Source organism: Cervus canadensis, chromosome 13 (assembly GCF_019320065.1).
Source record: "Cervus canadensis isolate Bull #8, Minnesota chromosome 13, ASM1932006v1, whole genome shotgun sequence".
Lineage (NCBI taxonomy): Eukaryota > Metazoa > Chordata > Mammalia > Artiodactyla > Cervidae > Cervus > Cervus canadensis.
In genome coordinates this window covers 30,274,941-30,299,172 of record NC_057398.1, presented here as the reverse complement: position 1 = coordinate 30,299,172, position 24,232 = coordinate 30,274,941, and the positions used below count along the sequence as shown (strand labels likewise).

Here is a 24,232-nt window from a genome sequence, read left to right as displayed (position 1 = left end):
GCCATCCTGTGGTCTGCTCTCAGCACTGCAGGTCGGGCTGCTTCTAGAACTCAGGAGGGATCCTGTCCTCCTCTGGTGTGCTCCGCGTGCCCAGAGAGGCAGTAGACTCTCAGCACTATTTCTTAACGCCCCGACTGGCCTTTCCCTCCTGGGCCCTCCTGTCCAAGGCTCCCCTTCCTGTAGAAGCTGTCCTGTCTCTGGGGGTGGGGGGCGGGGACAACCCTGCTCCCGGATACACGGGAGATCCCGGCGCTGTGCCCTCCCGTGCTGCCCAGCCCACAGCACACACCTACAGCGCCCATCCTGGGCCTGGCCCCCAGGATGGTGGCCCAATCATCCATGAGCTGGCCTTCCATAACCTTGCAGACCGGGTGGACCTCGGTCCATCAACAGAGGCAGGCACGGGGCAGCCAGCGGCGTCCAACATGCCCGTCTCATGCTGTGAGGGTCTAAATTGATACACAGTGAAACGGGGGCCTGGGAGGCAGCTGGGTGGGGACCCTGGACACCCACCTGAAGGACTATGGGACCATCCGGGTGGTAATGGAGCTCATCCCATCTGAGGCGGGCCCCACGGGCCCTCGGCTCCTTCCTGCTCTGTGAGCTACTGGTCCCTGCCGGAGGGAGAGGCTGCTCTGACCAGCACCAACCCTACCCCGGCACCGGCTGAAGGACCCTAGTAAATGGGCCATGGTAGGGGGCTGTCCAGCCCTGACCCATGGGCGGTGGGAGGGAGCAGGGAGTCAGACATGTGCCTTCCTGGGTCACCTACTGGCACAGGGCTGCAGGCAGCTGCATCGGAAATGGGGCTCAGAAAGGCGGGTACCCCAGGAGACCAAGTGGGGGCCCCGACAGCTCCATGCTTCCTTCCTGGCCCAGTGGGCTCCTGATAACCACAGGGGCGACCACATGACCTCCAGTTCAACCCTGAGTGTTGGTACCACTTCCCCTCTGCACACAGTGGGCTGATCGGAGGTAACCTCCCACGGATCAGAAGCGGAGGCTCTTTTACAAATCAGAACCACCCAGCCCAGCCCCCTGGCCCCAGAGGCCCCCACCTGCCACTAGAGCTGCTCTGGGCACCTGCTGACCTAATGAATGAACAGATGGGCCACGGCTACCCTCGGTCTGCAAGAAAGCCAGGCGACGACAGGGTTGGCGTTGCTGGTCCCCAGGGCAGGGCGGCAGCAGCAGGGAGGACACCAGGGGGTCCCTCCCCACCACCTACAGCCCCTGCAGGGAGGCGGCGCTCCATGGCCCAGAACTGGGATCTGTGATGCCCATCACCGTGCCTCTGCCTCCCCAAAAGGCAGTGAGCTGCAGCCTCGGCTGACTTACACGGCGACACTCACTTCATGCAAGAGGACAGGTTGTACCAGAGTCCTCTGTGTCTGAGCCGGCCGGGTGGGGACACTGGCTTCCAGGGCCTGGGCCTCCAGGCTCTGCCTTAAGTTCTGTGTGTGACAACAGACCTGGGTGGCAGGAGACAGCCCCTCCCAGCTCACTCACCATCTGCATGGACAGTCTGGGGTATGGGGCTGCTCCCCAGGAACTCACCGTCTGAGCCCAGTGACAGGGGCTGGTGGGTGAAGCAAGCAGAGATGGGCCTCCAACTGTGGCCACATGGGGCTGTGCCCTTTCCCAGGGCCAGGTTTCAGATAGAAAGTTCCCACCAAAGGCGTGGAGACACCATGGAGCTTGCAGATGTGGGAGCAAGGTGTCAGCACCCGGCCAGGCTGTATAGAGAGGCCACACACCCTTCACCCCTCCTGGGCCACACCCACGACATCACTCCTGCCATGGTCTCCTGGGAACACCTACATGCAGGCATAAATACACATACCTGTCCCAATACACAATGTGAACAACAGCGCATATACCCACTGTCACCCACAGGCCCAGACACACGCACATAAACACTTGCACACACACAGACACACACACACGACTGAGAACCTGCAGGTCTTTGTGGCTCTGCACACGGCGCTTGTCCTCCACTCACAGAGCTTGGGGACACCTGGACTCTGTCCAACTGTTCACCCCATCCCTCTGCCCACTGCTGGGTCTCCCACAGGGCACACAGTACCCATGGACCCCACTGCATCCGCCTCCCCAGCAGGAGAAAGGCCTGAGGGAGCCGCTGCGCCCCACCTCCACCTGCTCAATTAGCAGCCTGGTGCCTGCTGGCCCCGGGGACTCGGCACGTCTGGAAATGAGCCCCAGTCCCCAGGGCTCAGGACACAGGGGCCAGGGACAAGCTGCAGACCCGTCCTTCTCTCTGCTGGCCAACTGCCCTCATGAAGGGCAACAGGATGGCCTCGAGGCCAGCTTGCGGCCAGCCCTTGACCTGCAAACTCAGCTGGCAGGAAACACTCCTGCCACCGTGGTCAATAGAGCAGCATCCCAGGTGAGGATGCTCTTGACTTGGGAGCAGGTGGTTGCAGCCTAACAGCCGGAGTCCCAGGAGCAAAGACGACCTCCAGGGGTACGCTGAGCTCCTGCGGCCGGAGGCAGGGCTGGGCGGGCCGGGCGGCTGACCCTGAGCTCAGACAGTCCAAAGCTGGGGAGATGGCAAACCCCACATCTCGTGGCTGGGCCACTAGCTGACCAGACAACCACCCACCCTCCTCTTCCTGGCTACTGGTTTTGTCCCGCTAGCGGGCACTGGTCCCCAAGGCATCTCCAGGATGGGCCGGCACCTACCTCAAGCCCCTCGGCACCTTCCTCCTGCCTCTGCTCCCCCTGGATGGCGGCACCCCATCTGGCAGCAAGTGCCCGACCAGGGGGACCAGGGGGACAGACAAGAGAATGCCCAATGACCCTTCCACCAGGCAAAAGCCCCACCAAGGCCCCCTCAAGAAGGACAGACACAGGCACCCCAGCTGACCCAAAGGACCCAGGAGGTGCACCTACCGAGGCGAAGTGCTGCATGGGGTCACTGACGAAGAGCATGGTGGGCGCGCGGGGCTCTGCACACGCCGGGGAGCTGGCGTGCCGTGGGACGAGGCATGGGTGTGGGTGGCCAGGGGGCCGGGGGCAGGGGTGCAGCTGCCTGGCACGGTGGACCGGGTGGAGAAGCTCGGCGGCTAGGGGACCAGAAGCGAGGGATGCTCTGGAGCATGTGGGCTGGCCGGGGGCACTTTGGCCCTCTCCATCTCCCCAGTGCTGTCAACTAGCTGCATCTAACAACAAAACGGGCGGCCCACCCCTTTATTCCTCATGACTATTCATCAGAGTCCAGGGCAGGCCTCAGCTTGCCCACTGCTGGGTTGGACCGCACCACGGAGGCTGCGCAGGGAGGGGGCGGCACGCAGGGCTGCAGGCCGGCTCCTCAACGAGGCTGCACTCAGCTCCTTCTGAGATGCTGCCTGTGGGAGGCCATGGGGGGCACAGGCCTCCACCCCAGAGCCCTGGAGGGGGCCAGCTCGGGCCCCTGAGACCTCGAGAGGCCAAGCCAGGCCACCCCGAAGGGAAGAGATGGTGCCTCGGCCCCAGCACCCGGGGCGCAGTGAGTCTTATTCTTGCTCAGGGAACGCGGTGGTCCTCTGGGGCCGCCCCAAAGGCCTGAGCGGAGAGGAGAGGTACATGGGGTGACTGCGCTCCCCTGGGACCCCACAGGGAGCCTGGCAACAGAAAGAGCAGCGGGGTGTGACCCAACGCAGCCAAGTCTGCGCCACAGACTCTGCCCAGGTTGCCGCTGGCCATGCCCCTGCTGCTGCCGAGGCCCCAGAATCAGAGGGACGTGATCCGGAAGGAGGACCGCTGGAGCCCTGCCCACTACAGGGCTGATGGCACTGCCCTCGGCACTGCTGGGAGTTTGGAGATGGGGACCCGCCTACCCGGGGGCTCTGCGGTGGTCACCACTTCTCCCTTCTGAAGGAACCGTGCATTCTAACATAACCATCTTTGGCACAAAGCTGCCCCTGGCATAGGGGCCAGGATACTCCCTGGAAGGTCAATTGAGCCCAAACCATGTGAAAGGAGATGTGAAGCTTCCAAGTCCCCCAAACCCAGCTGCTTCCCCCCTCCAAGGAGAGCTTAAAACCCCTCTCCTGGCCTGTTCTAGCTACATGCTGGGGAACTGGGAGTGGCAGGGGCTACACAGAGGGAGGCTCGGCCCAAGGAGCCCATCAGTATGTCCAGCCCCCCCAGGTCCTCTGCAGGAGGGAAAGGGGGAGCCCGGGCAGAGGACGTGTAGCCAGTGGCACCCCTGAGGGGCTGGGCTGGGAGCCCCTGGCTCAGGCTCTGTGGGCCTTGGTGGCTGCAGCCAGAAACACGACTCAACACGCTTGGCCTGAACCCCAGGACTCTGGGTGGCTGCGGCTGTTACTCCCAACACACAGGTATCCATCAGTCATAATGAGACAATCGAGGAAAACCGAGGTTTTGAGGTGCAGACGTGTTAGGAAGCGGGGCTGCAGTGGGGCTCAGGCTGCAAGTTCTGGCCAGGATGCCTGCAGGCAGGAAGGCCGGGGGCTGGGGGCAGCTATTAGTGAGGTTCCTGTGGGTGCACTCAGGCTTGCCCCCAAGAGGAACGGGGGCTTGGCAGGTGGCTGGATGGAGGGACACAGAGACATGTAGCAGGGGAGGGGGCTGGGGTCGAGCCCCCACCCCTACAGGGCATTGTGAGACACTGGGAAAAATTTGATCAAAAGTGGCGCTCTCCAGGTGGGCCTGACCTAATTAGGGACTGGTTGTCCTGATGGCCTCAGGAGCCAAGGCTGAGGGGAGAGGGTTTGTGTCGGGGGAGAGGGGATGGCGGGCAGTCTCTGGGAGCTGAAAACAGTGGCCCTGGGTCAACAGCTGACAAGATCTTAAACCTGAATTCTGCCAACAACCAGAGCCTGGAGGAGGTCCCAGCTCCAGATGCAATGGTAGCCATGGCTGATGCTTGGAGTGCAGCTGGTGGGGCCCTGAGCAGGGGGCCCAGTGGGGGGACATGCAGGACTCCCAACCCACAGAACCTGTGGGACAATAGACATATGTCATTTTAAGCCCCTCTGTAGGTGGGGATTGGCTACACAGCACAGCTGACTAATACACCAGGGGAATGAGCAGGTGGCCAAAGACTCGGGGGGAGAGGAAGGCCAGGGCCCTGAAGAACCCTGGGCCACTAGGATGGCTGAAGGGCAGCCTCAGTCTCACTCAGGCCTTCAGGATACAAGGTGGGCCCTAGGAGGAGCTGGCCACCATGTGCCCTAGACCAGAGGCTGCCCAGAGCAAGGCACGGTCGGGTCTGAAGGTCTCCTCTCTTGAGCCCTGGTGGCAGCCCTGAAGGCAGAGGGCCACACCCTACCCACACTGCGGGGGCACCTGGGGCCTGAGAACCAGCACTGTCCCTGTGGCCTGATCCCGGGCAGGACTGGGAGTCTCAGGGTGAATGAGAGCATCTTCAGCTCTCAAAGTGCCGGGCTCCTCACCTGCCCCAAAGCATCACCCGCTTCCTGTGCGTGTATCCAAAGTCCTGGCCATCCGGGGACATGACCGAGGGGTGGGGCCTCTGCCCCCAGGGACTCCTTCTAGCTCTGTCCTCAGCTGCCAGCCCTGGCCTCCCAGGTCACCCCCAGGGCCCTCGGCACCTGCTCTTCTGAATTTAACTCATTGGGGGCTCCGCCCCACCAACCACTTCCTCACACTTACAGCAGCAGGATGAGGGGTATTTTCTTGCTTGGCGCACCTGTGCAGGAAGGGGTGAGTCACCAGAAGGGCACAGGCAATGTGCCTGCTCAGGGTCCCACTCCTCTCAGTCCCTCCAGACCACCCACAGGCAGGTGGATCTGTCCCCCACGCCCTCCCACCCCAGGAGGTAGTGACCTGGCAGCTGGCTGTGCGCTCAGAGGGTCGTCCTACCAAAGTCTAAGGAAGGGCTGGTGGGGGCTCCTTGCCCCCGAGCTCCTGGCCCTTCCTCGGGACATCAGGCCCTCCCTCCCCCCACCCGTCCCTTTCTGGGGGCTGGCTCAGTTCCCGCTCCTGACAGTTCCCGCTCCAGGGACTGTACACACCGGGCTGTCCCCTCCTCATCCTGGGCCCCCTCCCCAGGCCAGAAAGGCCTGTCCCTGGTGAGTGCTGGGGTCTCAAGCCCTCAAGAGTGTGCAGGTTTTAACCCTGGCATCTGTCCCTTGCATAGCTTGCTGGGCACCTGAGGAGAAGCTCCGGGGTGGATCAGCCCCCAAATGTCACCCCCTCCACGGTCCACGACAGCTGTAACCAGTGAAAGGCACCAGGAGAGGGGGAAGGGATGCAGGTAGGGGGCAGGCATGGGCAGCTGGCCCAGGAGGTGCCCAGATTCTGGGAGGATGGGCGGGGGAGATGGGGGAGGGGTGGTCAGGGCCAGCTTCAGCATCAGCTGAGCTCCCCTTCCATGCATCTTCACAGCTGGTCAGAGCCCTGCCCCTGTTTTGTCCTGAGGGACACTGAGAATCAGAAGGCTAGGACCATCCAAAGCCCAGGCCCACACCTGGCCCAGGGTGCATACGGCTGCTGCCTGCTCTGGGCCCTACGAGCATGCAACATGCGGGGCTTCATCCTGTCCGTGCTCCTCGCAGACTGGGGGTGGGCCTCCAGGACCAGGGGAGGCCCTACAAGCTTCCCCTTGTCACAGCACCTGCCCAGGGCCCAGGGGTCATCTTGCTCCTCATGTCCTCTGTGCCACCCTCCTCTCAAGCCTACAGGAGGCCAGGTGCTCCCCTCTCTCCTCTTGCAGGAGGTGGGGCCCTATGTCATGGGTGAGTCGCCCAGGTTCTGCAAGGACTAGAACTGGAGAGGGCAAGAGCCCACCAAAGGGCCCCCAAGGTGGGCCTGGAGCACCAGTCCTTCCTGGGCACTGCTGACTCTGGGGCTGGGGGCAGCTGCTACCGGGCCCTCCCTGGCTCCACTGTTGCAGGTTCCAGATGGAATGACCTTGTCAAACTCGGGCTTCATCCCTGGTGTTGCCATCACATCTAACGTTTGTCACACCCTCTTACAGGCTGGGCACCAGCAGTCATCCTCAAAACCCTGATGGTTTAGATCCTCATTGACCCATTTTACAGACAAGTAAACTGAGACCCAAAGGGTCAAATAACTCCAAGCAAAGAAGATGTGGGGGTGGGATGTGACCTCTGAGACCCCACACCCTCTGCACATCTTGGCCCCATGGTGCTTGGACCCCTCCTGCACCAACCTCGGGGTCCCCACCAGGAATCCGTGCTCTGGGGCTCCTCCAAGGCTAGGGGCCCACTGCTCCCACCAGGGCACTTCCCCTTTAACTGCCTGACTCAGCTTCCTCAGCTGCCCAGCATGGCAGGAGGGTGGTCAGGGGCCCCACATGGCTGGGGGAGCCTCTGCCGGGGCCCCAGGCAGCCTGTCACTCCAGCTCCACAAGTGAGGGCACCAAGGTTCAGGGACATGGGGGAGTCAATCCTGGGACAGACTGGCTCCTCAGGTGAGGCCCTGCCCACGCTGCCCGTCAACACCGGCCACTGACGCAGTGGGTGGGGCACCCGTGGGTCCCCGTGGTCCATCTCCTGATGGAGCTGGGGTGCTGCTCAGGTACCTCTAGTCCTGCAGGAAGGAGTCAGCCTGTTCACCAGGGCAGCCAAGGGGGGTGGAGAGCCAGGGCCCCCGACCACAGTAGGTATGACCCCGGGGACCCAGGGCTGGGCCCCCAACGCCAGGAATGCCTAAGCCTCATCTTTTGATGGATGAGCCCCATGACCCGGCGAAGGGGGTGGCCCTGGAGCCTGGGGATGGGGTGCTGATGCCCACTGTCACAGAGGCCAGAGGCCAGAGGGAGCACGTGGGGGCCCGTGTGTGTGTGTGTGTGTGCACGTGTGCATGTGCTCAAGTGCACAAGCCTTTACACGGAGCCTGAGTCACAACTGCAAGGTTGGCGGAGGTGAGAGCTTTCGACTGTGCATTCGCTGCTCTCTTGTGACCTGAGGCCTGGCCCGGGGAGCACCTGATCTGTCACCAACCTGGAGGTGGGGGCTAGCCTCACTGCCCCAGCCCCAGACTTTCCCTGATGAGGGTGTGGACCTGCTGGTGGGTGGGGATGGAGCCATGGGGGTGGGGGTGAGGCACTCAGGACACCGCCCACCCCAGCATCAGCAGGTCCCCACCCTCAGCAGCACTGTCCTGGGGGCTGTGTTCTGGCCAGAGAGATTGGTTTCCAGGTTGGGCTTTAAAATAACAGCGCCCAGTTCAGCTCTGCGGGGCTCCCTGCCAGCTCCCTGGGCTCCGTGGGCCCCACCAGGCCCCCAGAAAACTCGGGCATCGGCCCTTCCACAATGCAGCCTGGCAGTGGACTCTGCAGTCAGCTGTCCAGCTGCATCTCTGAGGCCCATCTTTGCCTCTGAGTGATGTCAGGCTGCATGAGGGTGAGGGTTGGGCTGCATGCTGGCCCCTAGACCAGTCTCTGCTCTCAGGATGGCTGGCGGGGGTCAGGATGAGGCACCCAGAGGGGGCCTGGCTTCCCTCACCCAGCCTTGCCGCCAGCCAGGGCCAGCATGGTTCCGGGTATCCCCAGATGCCCTCTGGGAACCCGCAGGATTTTTACTAAGAGGCCTGTTACTACCTGCCAGACTCAGTCCTCTTGCTGGCAGAGATCGGGGGGGTCCTATCCTCGTTACCCCATGGCTGTGAGGGAAGTCCTCCCCAGCCAGCCCAGACCTGCCAGCATCAGACATCCTCCCTGGAGAGAGGTGTCCCACCCCACAGGACCCTAGAACTGGCCTCTCCTGATGCTGGGTCATCAGGGTCTCCCAGGCCTGCTGACCCTCAAGGGCATGAGCTGGGCAGCTAGGAGGAGGGGTTCATGGAATTCTGGAGATAGACCCCTTAGGAGACCGTGTTCAGGGGCCCTCCCGCCCTGGAGCCTGGTGGCAGCTCCTGTTGCTCCACAAGTGTGTATAGGGCAGGTGTCTGCTTTTTGATTGTGATGTAAGCCCTAACACGGCTTTGGGTGGCTGAGGCACCCACTTCAAAGACATGAATCTTCAACAAACACCTCGCCAGCTACACAACTGAGTCAAGAGCCCGGTTGCCCCACCCTTGATGGCCCCCTCTCAGAAAGCCCTGAGTGACCAGACAATGGACCTTGGAGTGACCCCACATCTCCCTGCCGCGCTTTAATTCCATTGTTGGGTTTTAAATTCACCAGTAAAGGGACTTCCCCGGTGGTCTAGTGGTTAAGAATCCGGCTTGCAATGCAGGGGACGTAGGTTCAATCCCTAGTCAAGGAACTAGAATTCCACATGCCATGGGGCAACCAAGCCCATGCATTGCATCTACAGAGCCCATGCACCACAGCTACTGAGCCTTCAGGCCACAACTACTGAGCCCACGGGCCACAAGTACTGAGTCCATGGGCCACAGCTACTGAGACCACACACCATAACTATTGAGCCCATGGGCCACAACTACTGAACCTGCACTCCACAACTACTGAGCCCATGGGCCACAGCTACTGAGACCACACACCATAACTACTGAGCCCACGGGCCACAACTACTGAGCCCTCAGGCCACAACTACTGAGCCCACAGGCCACAACTACTGAGCCCACGGGCCACAACTACTGAACCTGCATACCACAACTACTGAGTCCATGGGCCACAGCTACTGAGCCCTCGGGTCACAACTACTGAGACTATACACCACAACTACTGAGCCCACAGGCCACAACTACTGAGCCCATGGGCCACAACTACTGAGACTGTACACCACAACTACTGAGCCCATGGGCCACAACTACTGAGCCCTCGGGTCACAACTACTGAGACTGTACACCACAACTACTGAGCCCACGGGCCACAACTAGTGAGACTGCACACCACAACTACTGAGCCCACAGGCCACAACTACTGAGCCCATGGGCCACAACTACTGAGACTGTACACCACAACTACTGAGCCCATGGGCCACAACTACTGAGCCCTCGGGTCACAACTACTGAGACTGTACACCACAACTACTGAGCCCATGGGCCACAACTACTGAGCCCATGGGCCACAACTACTGAGACTGTACACCACAACTACTGAGCTCACGGGCCACAACTACTGAGCCCATGGGCCACAACTACTGAGACTATACACCACAACTACTGAGCCCACGGGCCACAACTAGTGAGACTGCACACCACAACTACTGAGCCCATGGGTCACAACTACTGAGCCCACGGGCCACAACTACTGAGCCCTCAGGCCACAACTACTGAGCCCACAGGCCACAACTACTGAGCTCACAGGCCACAACTACTGAGCCCATGGGCCACAACTACTGAGCCCACGGGCCACAACTACTCAGCCCACAGGCCACAACTGCTGAGCCCTCGGGTCACAACTACTGAGCCCATGCGCCACAGCTACTGAACCCATGGGCCACAACTACTGAGTCCACGCACCACATCTAGGGAGTCCATACACCTTCACAAAGATCCTGTGTGCCACAAGTAAGACTTGATGCAGCCAAATAAAATAAAAGATCATTACAATAAAATGATAATAAATTCACCAGTAAAGAGTGGAGGCCCAACCCCTAGGCACACCATCCTGGCCCCCAGTACAGGCAGAGCCTGTCTTTTCTTTTTCCACTTTCCCCCTATCCCCTGCAGGGCAGGTAGTAGGGTTCGGGTGAGCACCCCAGGCATTCTAACCCAGAGCGTGACTACTGACAGGCTGAGACCCACCCATTTGTGGAGGATGCAAATGTCCAGGAGAGGGGGACCTGGAAGTGAGAGGTCAGGACCCTTGGCCCCTGGGGAGGTGTTGGCTGACTTGGAAGGGTCTGAACGGACAAGATGGCACTACCTGGCCCAGCAGAGGCCTACCCTTTCCCAGCATCTGCCTTGGTTTCCTCACCTGTAAAATGGGAATACAACAGCTGTGTCTGCCCCGACAGTCTCCTGGGTAGAGACAGTTTCCTCCAGTCTAGCCCAAGGGGCTCCTCAGAGGCAAGGATGTCACAGGGGTCTACCCTGTGACTACTCCCTGAACCCCCAACCTATCCCGGCTGCAGGTACCTTCCTCTGTCCCACTCGGGCCAGTGGGCCCTGGGCCAGACAACAACAAAGAACATAGAGACCTTTCCTCCTCTCCCTCCCTCTCACCCTGGCTCATTCCCATGACTGGAGCCCCCCCTACCCCCACTATTCTCAGAGGGGTGTGTGCTGGGATAAGAGCTCCAACTCCTGGAGGGGTCTCTCCAACTCCAGAGGGGCCCCCCCTGGAGGGGAGGGGGCAGGCTCTGAGCTCGTCCTGCCTCCAGAGTTCCTGGCTCCACCTCCCTCATGCACCCTGGCCCTTGGCCTGCTGCCGGTGCCCCAAGGCCCTCATGCTGCTATGTGTGAGGCCAGCGGCCATCCACGGAGCCCCCAGTGAGCAGAGCTGAGGACAGAGGCTGAGCAGCCGGGCTTCGTCCCCAGCGGACAGATAGCAGGAGAGAGCAGAGCTGAGCCCTGCCCAGGTAAGACACAGAAGACAACATAGTCCTCTTTCTCGAGGTCAAGGAGATATTCCCAACTACACACGCTCAGAAAGGCTCCCTGGAGATCACAAAGGGAAGGGTGTCACCCCACAGTGAGTGATGTCAACCCCCCCACAGGCCTCTCCGCTAGAATCCATCTTGGCCAAGAGATGTGCACACACAGGGGAGGAAGTGAAAGTGAAAGTCTCTCAGTCCCGTCCGCCTCTTTGCGACCCCATGGACTGTAACCCGCCAGGCTCCTCTGCCCGTGGGATTCTGCAGGCAAGAATACCGGAGTGGGTTGCCATTCCCTCCTCCAGGGGATCTCCCTGACCCAGGGATCAAACTTGGGTCTCCCACATTGCGGGCAGATTCCTGACCTTCTGAGCCCCCAGACATGTAGGGGACCCTGAGGTCAACCAACTTTGGACTCAGGACCAGGTAAAGCATGATGACTGGCCACAGGAAACCTGCAAGAAACACCCCATAAAAGTGGTTCAAACCCCCATGAGGGCGCAACACTCTCCCTTGGAGTCCACCCATGTGTCTATTCACATGTACCCTTTTCCTCCTGGTAAGCACTTTTCTGCTTTCACTACTTTCTGTCTTCGTGGGAATTCATTTCGACACAGCTGACGGGCCAGGGCCTTATCACTGGCCACTGGTCCCTGGTGGTTTAGTGGTTAGGATTCAGCACGCTCACTGCAGCAGCCCAACCTCAGTCTCTGGCCAGCAACTAAAACCCTGCTTCAATCCGCTGCAGTCCGAGGCCACCTGAGATCAGAGCCAGGTGCTTCCCTCATGCTCTTAGCAAAGGTCCTGAGACAGGTGCCCACCTGAGGGAACCCTGGGCAGGGAGCCCCCAGACAGAACTCAGCAGCCCCAGATCCAGCAGACATCATGCTGAGGAGGTGACTGTGGGGGGTTCTGGGGGCATTGCTGGGCTTCCCCAGGGCTGGGGGCCCTTACACACTCTTCTTGTGTCCTGCCCCCCACCTCCTGGCACCCCAATGCCTGGCAGGAGTATGGCCAGCTACCTCCTCCTGCCAAGAGGGCCACCCAGCGCGGCAGGGCCTGAAACGTAGCAAGACAGGCAGGTGTCGGGGCCTTGGATGCTCCTGCAACACCCCCTCCCGCCTGCCTCCTCTGGAAACAGCAGCTCCATCCCCTTCGGGGGCCTCTTCCCGTAAGTTAGTGCCTGTGGTGGGGGAGCCCAATACTCCACTCCATCCTGACCCTGCTTCAGGGTACCCAGGTCATCAATGACACAGGGACGGCTCAGGAATAGACAAATGACATATTTACACTTGATCTTAGCCAAAAGGCCGAGAAGCGATGACACATAACATATTTAGAGATGGGCGTGCTGGACTCTGGGCAAAGAGGGGTCCTTCCCCACGGCGGTGGAGGGGTGCTGCTCTTGGAGCCTCTACCACAAGAGGAGACGCTGCCTAAGAACAAATCCACCATGGGGGAGGCAGAGCAAGAGAATGAGAGGCAGCTGTCGGAGCACCTGGATCCAGCCATGCCTGAATTCATTTGTACATCTAGGCCCAGCCATGCCTGAAGGTCTCTCTACACCTGGATCCAGCCATGCCTGAATTCATTTGAACACCTAGATACAGCCATACCTGAAGGTCTCACTACATCTGGACCCAGCCAGTCCTGAAAACCTTCTTACCCCTGGACTGACAGTTACATGAGCTGATACAGTTTCTACTCTGTGATCTGAAACGTGCTAATAAGCATACAGAGGAGACCACATCTGCGAGCCTGCCTCCTGGTTCTGCAGGCTCCCGAGACAGGACAGTTCACATTCACCGCCTCCACGGAGTCCCCTGCAGAGGGAAGCCCCACTCACCATGACAGACGGGCTCATGCCCTGCAGGTGGAAGACATCCATGCCGGCCTCCGCACCGCCCGCCACTTCCTCATTCCCCTGGCCTGACTGCGGAAGGTCGAAGTAGGTGCTGTCTGGCTCCCTAGACAGGGAGACAGAGCGGGCAGCAGAGCGGTAAGCCTAGACCACCCAGGCCCAGGGCGTGAGGCCAGCCCACATCTCCCCTTGTCCCTCTGCTCCTTCCCCCAATCTCAGCTCTCAGAAGCCCCAGCTTCCTTGTCCCACCAGCCTCTCCAGGGCTGGTGTGGGTGCCAGGGAGATGGCCACCCACAGGCTCTGTCCCCTGGACCTCTCCCTGCCCCGAGCGTACTGGAGGGCTTGTCAGAGGAAGAAGCCCAGACTGTGGAGCCTGTGACTCCAGGAGGAAACTCAGGACAGCAGCTCCCACCCAGCCCTCTGCCCACTGCCCAGAGCCCGACACTTACAGAGAACTCCATAGGTGCTGGAACGTGGCCCCCTCATCAGCGGCAGCGGGCTGGGTGGACTGGGACATCTTCCAGCACGGGCAGAGGGCAGCTCACTCTGCGAGAGGAGAGAACAAGAGGGTGGGTTGGGAGGCTGCCTCCAAGCTCTTTGGCCAGCGTCCTCAAGCACAAGTGGCAGGAGGAGCCAAGGATAACCACTCGGGGACACACTCGGGTCCTGGCTGGGCGCAGGCCCCCACCCAGCCCTCCTTTCATCCTGCCCTTTCTGGGGGTGGAAATCGAGACCCAGGGGTGGGGGCAGCCTGGCCTCAGACCTTCTCAGAGCCATCAACTGTGAAGTGGGGCTGACAACAGCACCCCCTCTTGGGGCTGCTGCAGGGCCCCTTAGGAGCACTAATTTCAACTCTCTGCTGGATGATCATACTAAGTGAAGTGAGTCAGAAAGAGAAAGACAAATATCAGAGGGTATCAGCTACATGTAAAGTTATAAACTTATCTACAAAACAGACTCATGGGGGACTTCCTTGGTGGTTAAGACTCTGAGCTCTCAGTGCAGGAGGCCGGGTTCTGTCCCTGGTCAGGGAACAAAAGTCCCACAGGCCACAACTAAGGCCACGCACTGCCACTACTTAGCCCGCACGCTGAAAAACTAGAGAAGCACCCTGGCGCAACAAAGACCCAGCTCAGCCAAATAAAATACATTAATAAAGAATGAAAGAGGAGAAAAGAAACGGACTCACACACATAGAGAGCAGACATGTGACTACCAAGGTGGGGAGGGACAGGGAGCTTAAGGTTAGTAGATGTAAACCATTGTGTCTAGAATAGATGGACAACAAGGTCCTACTGTACGGCACAGGGAACTATACTAATATTCTGTGATAAACTGTAGCAGAAAAGAATGTGAAAAAGAATGTATATATGTGTATAACTGAGTCACTCTGCTGTAAGGCAGAAATTAACTCAATTTTGGAGATCAACTATGTGCCATGTGCTTAATCACTCAGTCGTGTCCAACTCTTTGCAACCCCATGCACTGCAGCCCACCAAGCTCCTCTGTCCATGGGGATTCTCCACGTAAGAAAACCGGAGTGGGTTGCCATGCCCTCCTCAAGGGGATCTTCGCAACCCAGGGATCGAACCCAGGTCGCCAGCACTGCAGGTGGATTCTTTACCCTCTGAGCTACCAGGAATATAGATCAACTATACTTCAATAAAAACTAAATTAAAAAATAAAAACAAAACAAGAAGATAAAAGTCTCCGCTGTGTCTGGGTCATAATTACACTGGAACACGAGTGGTCATTATTAGTATGGACTGTGTTTCTAGGTTTAGCCTGGGGGGGAGACTCAAGCCAGGTTTCAGGGCTCCTGATGCCCCAGCAGCCCAGTGACAGCTCAGATTCTGTGTCCCGCCCCACCCCAGGAAGGGCAGGTGCAGGGCCCAGCCAAGGCTGGAGCCGAGGCCCGGGTAGGAGCCTGGCTGTGCCCAACTGCTGCGGTGCTGGGCAGTCTTTCACCTCTGCGGTGGTTTCCTTGCTGGCAGCCTGTCATGCAACAGCAATGCCAACCTGGCGAGGCAGCCACCAAGGCCGAGGCAGAGAATCTGCTCTGTCACTGGAGGGGGGTCACGGCATGAATGGCCCCCCTTCACCGGAGATGCCAAGGGCTTAGGGCCCCGGCCCTGTGTCTGCTGGCCTTTGTCCCCACCACCACCCCTCCTGAGAGTTCCCATGCCCCAGTCACACCCAAAGCAGCCCCGACATCATGGCAGTGGCCACGCCAGGCACATCTGGAATCCCTGTCCTTCAGGGAGGGAGGGGTGGGCAGAGCCCACTCTGCCCACTGCCCCCACCCAAGCCCAGGCGATGTCTCCCCTGGGCTAGTCTCCAGGTCCTTGGCAAGGGGCCACAGGAGTCAGCTTGGCCATTGCCTGGCAGTGCCCGAGCGGGCAGGCCTGGACCTGCCTACAGCCGTCGGGGGAGGAAGGGTGCGGCCCCCAATCTGCTGCTTTGTCTGTCCCCAGGCAGTGGGGCCTGATTAAGACCTGTGGCGCGTTCCTGGGGCTGCCACGTGCCAGGCCACCGTCCCTGGGGCAGTGGCACGAGCTGGGAGGGGCTGGGCGGGGGAGGTTAAGGTGGGCCCAAAGTGAAGGTGGCTGGGACAAGTGGCTTGGAAAGTGCCAGCCACAAATCAACTCCCCAGCAGGCTCGGAGACGGTTCTACCCCCTCTCAGGAGACGGGGCTCAGAGAGGTTATGTGAGCTGCCAAGGTCACACAGCACAACTGAAAGTGCGGGGATGACCAAGCGGTCTTCTCAGAGTTGGAAATTAACTTAGTCATGCCTCCTCCCCGCTCCACCTCAAACCTTTAGCACATGATCCGCAGAGTTTTCACCAGGGGCTGGCCAGCACTCACTGGCATGCTTCTTGTGCTGGGGAGGTCATGCCCATCCTGGGCTAAGCTGTCCAAAACCCAGTGGAGCTGAGTAAGGCCTGGAGCTGGCCATGAGGTAACGCAGAACTGGGTAGACTTGGTGGGAAGCAGAATGCGCTGGCTGGAGCAGGCGTGGAACAGGCCGCCAAGCTGAAACTGGGTGGAAACCCACCCTCACCCACTCACCATGGGTGGTCCTTTCTGGGTGAGCAGAGATCAGTCAGGGTGGCCTCTTGGTGTGGGCAGCCTGTGCCAACTCGAGACTCAACTGGCCCAGGACTTTGGTCCCACCCCCTCTATTTTGCCAATGGCCCATCTAAGCCCAGAGATGACAATGCCTAGACTAACGTCACACAGCAAGTGGACAGCAAGATCCTGTCTCTGGTCACAGCACCCATAACAGCAGAAATGTGGAAACAGCCCCCAGAAGCATCAGCAGATGAATGAATAAACAAATCCTGGTAGGTCCACTTGTGTGTGTGCTAAGTCGCTTCAGTTATGTCCAACTCTGCGTGACCCCACGGACCGTAGCCCGCCAGGCTCCTCTGTCCGTGGGATTCATCAGGCAAGAAAACTGGAGTGGGTTGCCATTTCCTTCTCCAGGGGTCTTCCTGACCCAGGGACTGAACCTGCGTCTCTTACGTCTCCTGCATTGGCAGGTGGGTTCTTTACCACTAGCATGACCTGGGAAGCCCCGGTAGGTTCACACGCTGCAGTATCACTCTATGAAAAGGGTGATCTCTCACACCAGCTACATCACTACGCACCTTAAAACCTCACAGTGAGTGAAAGAGGTCATGTGTCTTATGAAACATCCAGGAAGGTGAATCCCCAGAGGTGGAAGGCAGCTTGGTGGTTGCAGGGGCTGAGGGCGGGGTTGGAGTGGCATGGGGTGGGGGATGGGCTGACTGCTGGAAATAGACCGAGTGATGGCTGCTCAGCTCTGTGAATGAGCCAAACGCCACTGGGTGGCTCGCGGCAAAGCAGTTAGCTTCATATTATGTGAGTTTCACCTCAATAAAGAAACGGTGAACTTCAGAGAAGGAGCCTGGGGTAGTATGTTGGGGGGAAATCAGCACCACCAAGAACATCACTCGGCCAGTTACGTGGAAGTTAAGACAGTTTCTCTCCTGAAGCCTGGTCCCAGTTCTCAGCAACTCCTGCTGCCCAGCATCTGGGGCAGTGCATCAGCATTGGGAATCTCCCTGAGTCTCCCTCCGCTGCTTACACACCTCCCTCCCCCCAGGAACAGCCAGGAGCTGGGACAGAATGCATCAGCACTGGGAATCTCCCTGAGTCTCCCTCCGCTGCTTTCACACCTCCCTCCCCCCAGGAACAGCCAGGAGCTGGGACAGAGAGTCCCCACCCTGGGCGACACAACCAGCGTCTTCCCTAACCACACCCCCTGCTTCACCCCAAGCTGCTGGGGTCAGAGGCGCCTGCACCACCACGCAGGCCAGCCCTGGCTCAGGACAGGCCTGCAGGTGCCCAGCCCTCTGTGGAAGCAGGAGGCAGCAGGGGTCCCACCCCAGTGCCATCCCCCCACCCCCACCCCAGCCCTCATCACCAGGACTGCAGATGAGACAGCTCAGCCTTACTGAAGGAAGAGGAGGTTCAGGCTCATCGAACTCCACTGTCTTCAGCAGATCCTGCTGCATCTGCCCCCAGTACACCTTAAACCCAGGGCCCCATGTCCACTTTTAGCCAGCACCCCAGGGCTCCCAGAGATTCTGGGATAGACCCCTCCGCTGAAAGGGAAAGCATCACACAGGCCCACCTGGCCCACTGGGGGGACCCCTTTGGTTGTCAACCCAAGGATGGCACCAGTCTCCGACGGTGACGACCACGCCGATTCTCCATCTGCAAAATGGGTCCAGAAACCTGCCCTGCCCGACTCAGAGGATCCGGGGGTACTTGACCCAGGAAGTCACGCAGCACCCAGACCTCCAACATCCCTGGAAAACTCGGAAGAGCTGGCCAAACTGGGCTACGTGTGACGGAGCTGCCGACTTAGTGCCTATAGGTGCTGGGGACCACCTGTCACCCAGGCAGGAGCTGAGGCGTGAGGAAGAGGCAACACTGATGCCTGGCCTCAGGCCATCTGCCCACCCCACCAGAACCCCCTGGCTCAGTGGGCACAGCACCCTCTCCCCTGGGCAGGGATGATCACTTCCCTTTACCCACTAGCAGCATTTCGGCCAAGGTGGCCAAGGTTCGCAAGGGTGAGAGAAAGAAAGCAATTCTAAAACCACTTCCTGCAAATTAAATCCAATTTCCCCGACACACTCTGCAAATCTGGAAATGTGCTCACAATGGAAACTGCTTTTGCAAATGATGCAAATTATGTTAAAAATCGCCTGTAGCAGGGAGAGACCGACTTCTGATGACATCCCCCAGGTGGGTAGCAAAGATGCCACAGGGTGTAAACACATGGTGGACAGCTCTGCTTTGCCATCAAGATGAAGTTGCTCTGGAAAGGAAGGGCATTCTGTCACAACAAGAGGAGTCCAGTCCTGCTCAAGGCTGGAGACGTGGGCACGAGAGGGTGGGGAGCGGTGTGGGTGGGGGCTGGACTCGAGGAATCCCTGAGCACCCGGCAGGGGGAAGCTGCAGTCACAGCAGCCTGAGAAGGGCAGCATGCGGCCCATTCTCACGGCAGCTGGCCTGACGCTCAGACACCCCCGACTGTGGGCTGTGGCCCCCAGAACCACTTCACCTCAAGGAATTTCCAGCGAATATTTGTGATTCTGAGAGGCGGGGACTGGTGGCCCAGAGACCTCAACCCAGGCTTGAGTGGAGACACAGCCCCACACCCTACAACTTCTCCGCTCGGGGACTCCCCGAGGTCTCTGAGAGCCACCTGGGGTAGGGGACGCGGTCCCACATCCTGCAGTGCCTCCCCCAGCAGAGAAGGTTCCAGCCCAGAGACCCGGTGCTACAGAGGAGAAGCCGGCCAGCTGCTGCCAGGGCCACCAGGCTCCCACACTGCCCTGTCAGGCAATGACCACCACCCCTGGGCAAGTCTCAGAGACCCAAGAAACGTGCCCCAAGCTACCAAGGGTCCCGCTGCAGCCCAGGTGGGAAAGACCCAAAGAACCCCACCCTGTTCCCCACCCGAAAACAGCTGAGGGCTTTGTCCCAAGTACACAGCCCCTCTGCCCCAGGCTGGTGGGAGCTGGAGGCCCTGGGGGGCTGACTCTTCCTTCAGGAGCTCTGCTCAACCCTCTAACCTCATCCTCCAAGATCCCAGCGAGAGCCACAGCCTGCCCTGGGCTCCCAGCCCCGTCCCCATGTATCCCAGCCGGGGCTGCCTCCAAGTTCAGCCCTGGTCCACTGTCCACTCCCTACCCAACCCTGGCCCTGCCAGGCCAGGCCTTGACTCCTCCAGGAAGCCACTGACCTCCCTGACTCCGGATCAGAACACGCCTTATCCTGCCCCCATCACCTGGCCAGTGGCAGAGCACAGATAGCTCTGTGCGGCCCGGACAGCAGCCTTGAAAAGCAGGACTTCAAGGCCTCAGGCTTCTCCTCTCCTCTCCCTCCACCCGCCCCTGCCCAGAGCTCCAGAACCAAGGCCCATAAACTGGGGCCTCTGTTACCCTTTGGAAGGAACACCCCATCCGTAGCGGGGCCCCCACCTGCCTGTGGCGGGTGTGGACACTTGGCCTGGGCACAGGGAGGGACAGCTGGAGCACATGCCCACCCCCACAGTGTTCAGGGAAAAGGTGCAGCCCAGTCACTTTAGTGAGGAAAGACCCGAAGACCCCTACGCTGTCCCCTCCCCAAAACAATCCACCCCGGTTGTCCTGTCACACGCCGGTTATTCTTGTGGCTCCATCCCCGGTTATTTCCAAAAACGTAGACGGACTGAAATCTAAGGGACAGATAAACCTACACCATCACAGAAGGGACCCCAGGGCCCTTCCCCAGCCCCTTCCAATACCCTGTGGCTTGTCTTGAGGGGACTCCAGAACACCCCAGTGCCCACAAGTCCCCCTACTTGGGTGGAGGGGTCAGATGGCCATCACGCAGCAGGCCCTGCAGTGACATGGCGCTGTCCCTGGGCGGTGACCCAGCAGAATTCCTGCAGGACACCCAGCGCCCAGGCTCCTGGGCGCTTGGAGCTGAGGGGCCCCTGTAGACCCAGCCACCCACCCCGGAACGGGCTGCCCTTGGCCAGTGGGGCCAGGACAGGGGTCCCACCTGGAATGGTGGCCGGGAGCATGTCGCCCTCAGGGAGCATGAGCAGCGGCCATCTTCGCCTGCCCCTCCCGCCGCGCCAGGCCACGTGGCCACAGGAGGCTGGGCAGCCTCTGTCCCGGCTGGCCAAGCAGGGGGTGGGGTGCAGTCAGGACAGGACAGGACCCTCGGCCGGGGCCAGCCAGGGTGGCACCTGGGCCTCCTGTGGAGAGAGACGGGGCCTGCAGGGCCAGGGAGGAGGGCATGGCTGCGGCTCCATCACCCTGGGGTGGCTCCCTGCTCCCCCTCGGCCCCGCTTGTGGGGGAGCCCAGCGCTGCTGATGAGACAAATTTAGCCTCCCCACCCTGGGGCAGGGTGCGCTTGTGAAATATGAAAACAGCTGGAGGTGCCTGATTAAGCCGCCCTCTCTCCCTCCTGGGCTGGGGCCCCGAGCAGGCGGGGGAGGCCGAGCCTGGGAGCGGCCTGGGGAATCCCCCAGCCCCAGCGCCTCTCATCCCGCGGGCCTCTTACTTTTGCTGCCAGCCTCCGTCCCTTGGCCGGGCCAGGGGCAGGATGGCCTCTCTCCACACCTGGGCCAGCCTGGAGCACCCTGAGGTTGCCCGGCAGTTTCTGTTTGAATCTAACGGTTGGCTTAGTACCCACGTGAGGCCGGGAGCTGGGTGGCAGCCCTCTGACCACGTGAGCCTCACACACTTCTGGAAGGAAATGGCTGACCAGATCCTCCAGGGCTGCCCGACTCTGGGGTCACCCAGACCTCTGCTGGGAGAGGTGCTCGGCCAAGCTAAGTGTCAGGGACCCAGGGGCACCTGCCTCCTACCCCCACTCCACCGGAGAGGCTGCCATGACCAGCTTCCTGGTGGACAAACTCTTGCAGCCAAACAAACAAAGAAATGCCAGAGCATGGCTGAGCCCCACCATGTCCCAGCAGGCCCGTGCACTGACGTGGAAACGTGCACAGAGAGGTTAGGTCACTCACCCAAGGGCACACAGCTGGTCACAGCTCCAACCCAGCCAGCTGGCTCTTGACCTTGCCCTCAGCCTGGCCTTTCTAGGAGGGGAGCAAGGAGGCCCAACTCCTTCCCCAGCCTGAATTCCCACCCACACAGCCCCACCCACACGCTGCTGGGAAGTCCCTCGCCCACCACTCTTTCTTCACCCCCATGATGAGGCCCTACCCACATCCGGGCCTCCCCCCGCACCCCCTGATGACCTGCTCATGGTTTTCCTCCCATTCCAGCATGTGCAGGTCAGACCAGGCACATGGTCCCTGTCCCCTGGCTTTCTGCTCTGTAGCTCAACAGTGCCTACCACACTCCCGGCGCCCGGCCCCCTCTGTCCACTTAGTCCCGCTCTGCCGCTCTGCTCGGCAGCTGTGTGACCCCGGAGAGCTGTCTTGCCCATTCCGAGCCTGCTGCCTGTGCTGCATAGGAAGAGCCTGAGCACTCAGCAGGGCTCTGATACAGGCACGGACGAGGAGCTGGAGATCCCGGAGCGAGCTGCAATGGACCAGCAGGTCCTGAGGGTCAGGGTAGCAGCAGAGGGGGAGGAAAAAACCTGCCCTGGCTCCAGGCAGAGGCCAGGTCTGGCCACTGCCCTGTCCCTGGTTCGCTTGCAGGGCCCTCCCTTCTCTGGTCTATCTAAAAATAAGGCACTTGCAGAGCAATGGGTGGGCCGCAGCACCCCAGGGCAGCAGAAAGCTGATGTGCCATCCCAGGGTAACCGACAACCCATCCGCTAGAGGCAAGCAATGGGTTCCTTCTCGGGCTTCAAAGGCCAGACCCCAGGGGCAGAGGACCAAACGGGGATGTCTCTGTTCCTGTCCAGCCTGGAGAACGGAGGCAGGCAAGTTTGTAGGTGGGGGGTGGGGGTGTCAGAGGCACAGGCGCTAATAGGGAGAAGATTTCTCTAAGAAGGCACAGTGCAGGGAGCAGAAGGAATGACATCACACTGGTGAGGGATCCTGTGTCTAAGAAGGGGCGGGTCAAGGGCGGCTGAAATGGTGCCCCAAGCCAAACCGCACCACTGTCAGGGGGGCTTCCATGGCAGCATCCAGCCACCTGTCGGGGGGCCTGGCAGGGAGAGTGGGAGCAGAAGTGAGGGTATTGGTGAGGAAGGTTCAGACAGCAGAGAGGGCAGGTAGGGGACCCAGGAGGCGGGGCAGCTGAAGGGCTGGGAGCCTCACGAGGCTGGAGAGGACAGATGAGATGCTTCAAGCAGGGCAGGTGTCTGAGCTCTCAATCGTGGCGTGGCCCACATGAGAGCCGAGGTGACTGGGAGTGGACGGCAGCTGGGCGCATTCTGGGCCCTCCATCTCACTGCCCACCTCCAGCCATGCCTTCACATGGATCTGGAATCCAGCGCTCCCCCCGATGGGGGCACCCCAGCTCAGATCCCCTCACCACTGCCTGAAAAGTGCAGCAGCCTTTTAGCCAGGCTCCCTGCTCCTGCCTCATCGGATGGCCCCCCAGTGGCCGGATGTAGGCTCATGCACCCCACCCCTGTACCCCCACCAGGTGGAAGAAGTCAACAACACGAAGACCAGACTGTAGCTGTGACATAAGCTGCCACTTTTCTGAGAACTGGCCTCAGGGAATTCCCCAGCGGTCCAGTGGTTAGGACTCTGCACTTTTATTGCAGGGGGCGCGGGCTGGATCCCTAGGGGGAAACTAAGATGTATGCCAAAACAAAAAAACAGAACTGGCCTCAAGAAATGGAAACAAACTGACCCTGGAACTGAAGACTAACTGTACTTAATCAAAACGACACTGAAGAGACCACCGTGTGATCAATTTCAAGATGACTGTCACAGCTGACTGTGCTGTTTCCGCATGTAGCCCCCTCCCTCCACCTATAATAGCTCTTGCCCCCTGATACTCAGTGGGAGGGAGTCAGCCTCTGGACGGGAATCTGCCCACCACACCCTCAACTCTGCTGCCAGCCTACGAAAGAAAGCAAACTTTCCTTTGCACCAGGCTTGCCTCCTTTAGGCTTCTGAGCGACGAGCAGCCAGACCCCACTTTTGGCAACACTCACACCTTCCAGTCTTCCAGGCACTCCTGCCGTTTCTGTCTTTCTCCTCCAAGCCACCCCTCCCGGGGTCCCACCTCTACACGCCAGCGTGCCAGGTTCTGTCTTCCAGAATCTTCTCTTCCCCGGGCGAGCATTCATGCTCTTCAATCCTGCCCCACACGGTCATTCCCAAACCACCTGACCACCCTCCTCTGGACACCTCCACACTCCTTGAAGGGAAGCCCCTCGATTGTGTTCCCACTCTGCACAGACTCCTTGATTCTCACCCTGGGCTCCTCGCTATGGGCTCAGGATGTACTAATTTCTACCATTCCTACTAATTTCTACCTCTACCCATTCCCATTCAGCTCTCCACCCACCTGCCCCCTGCCATCGAGGCCCTGATCTAGTTCGAGAGCTCCAATTGACTCATGAATTTTGCTCCTTTCCGTCTCTGAAGTTAGCTGACATCTGACATGACCTCATCCAAGGTGCCACGATACTGGTCCCTCCAGGCCTCACTCACTCCAGGAACACCGATCATCAGCCCTTCTGTCCCACCTGCCTCCCTGGCCCCGGGGGTCTCTATCTGATAATGATGCCCAGCATCTCTATCTGATAACAACATGCCCTCACTCAGTGCCAGCCCCAGCCTGGAAGCCTCTGCATTTCTTGATCTCAGTCTTCATGAAATCAAGGCACTGCTCCCTTGGCACTGCACTGTGAGGAAGGCACTGCTGCACCCCACCTTCCAGGTGTTCCTACAGAAGCACAGAGAGCAGACCGTATGCCCAGGGCCACTCACTCAGAAGCTGGGT

The 24,232-nt window shown here is 60.0% G+C and overlaps 1 protein-coding gene across 1 annotated transcript in view; it reads right to left on the bottom strand.

Annotated features, from left to right (window-relative positions):
• Positions 1–20,978, bottom strand: part of TP73 (tumor protein p73) — a 56,077-nt gene extending 35,099 nt beyond the window's left edge. Inside the window, exons 1-4 of the mRNA XM_043485953.1 lie at positions 20,916–20,978; positions 20,408–20,606; positions 13,770–13,866; positions 13,306–13,426 (exon numbers count right to left, since the gene is read on the bottom strand). Coding sequence (XP_043341888.1) covers positions 13,306–13,426; positions 13,770–13,837 — 189 coding nt within the window. The 5' untranslated portion in view covers positions 13,838–13,866; positions 20,408–20,606; positions 20,916–20,978. The remainder of the gene's footprint in view (positions 1–13,305; positions 13,427–13,769; positions 13,867–20,407; positions 20,607–20,915) is intronic.
• Between the last annotated feature and the right edge of the window lie 3,254 nt (positions 20,979–24,232).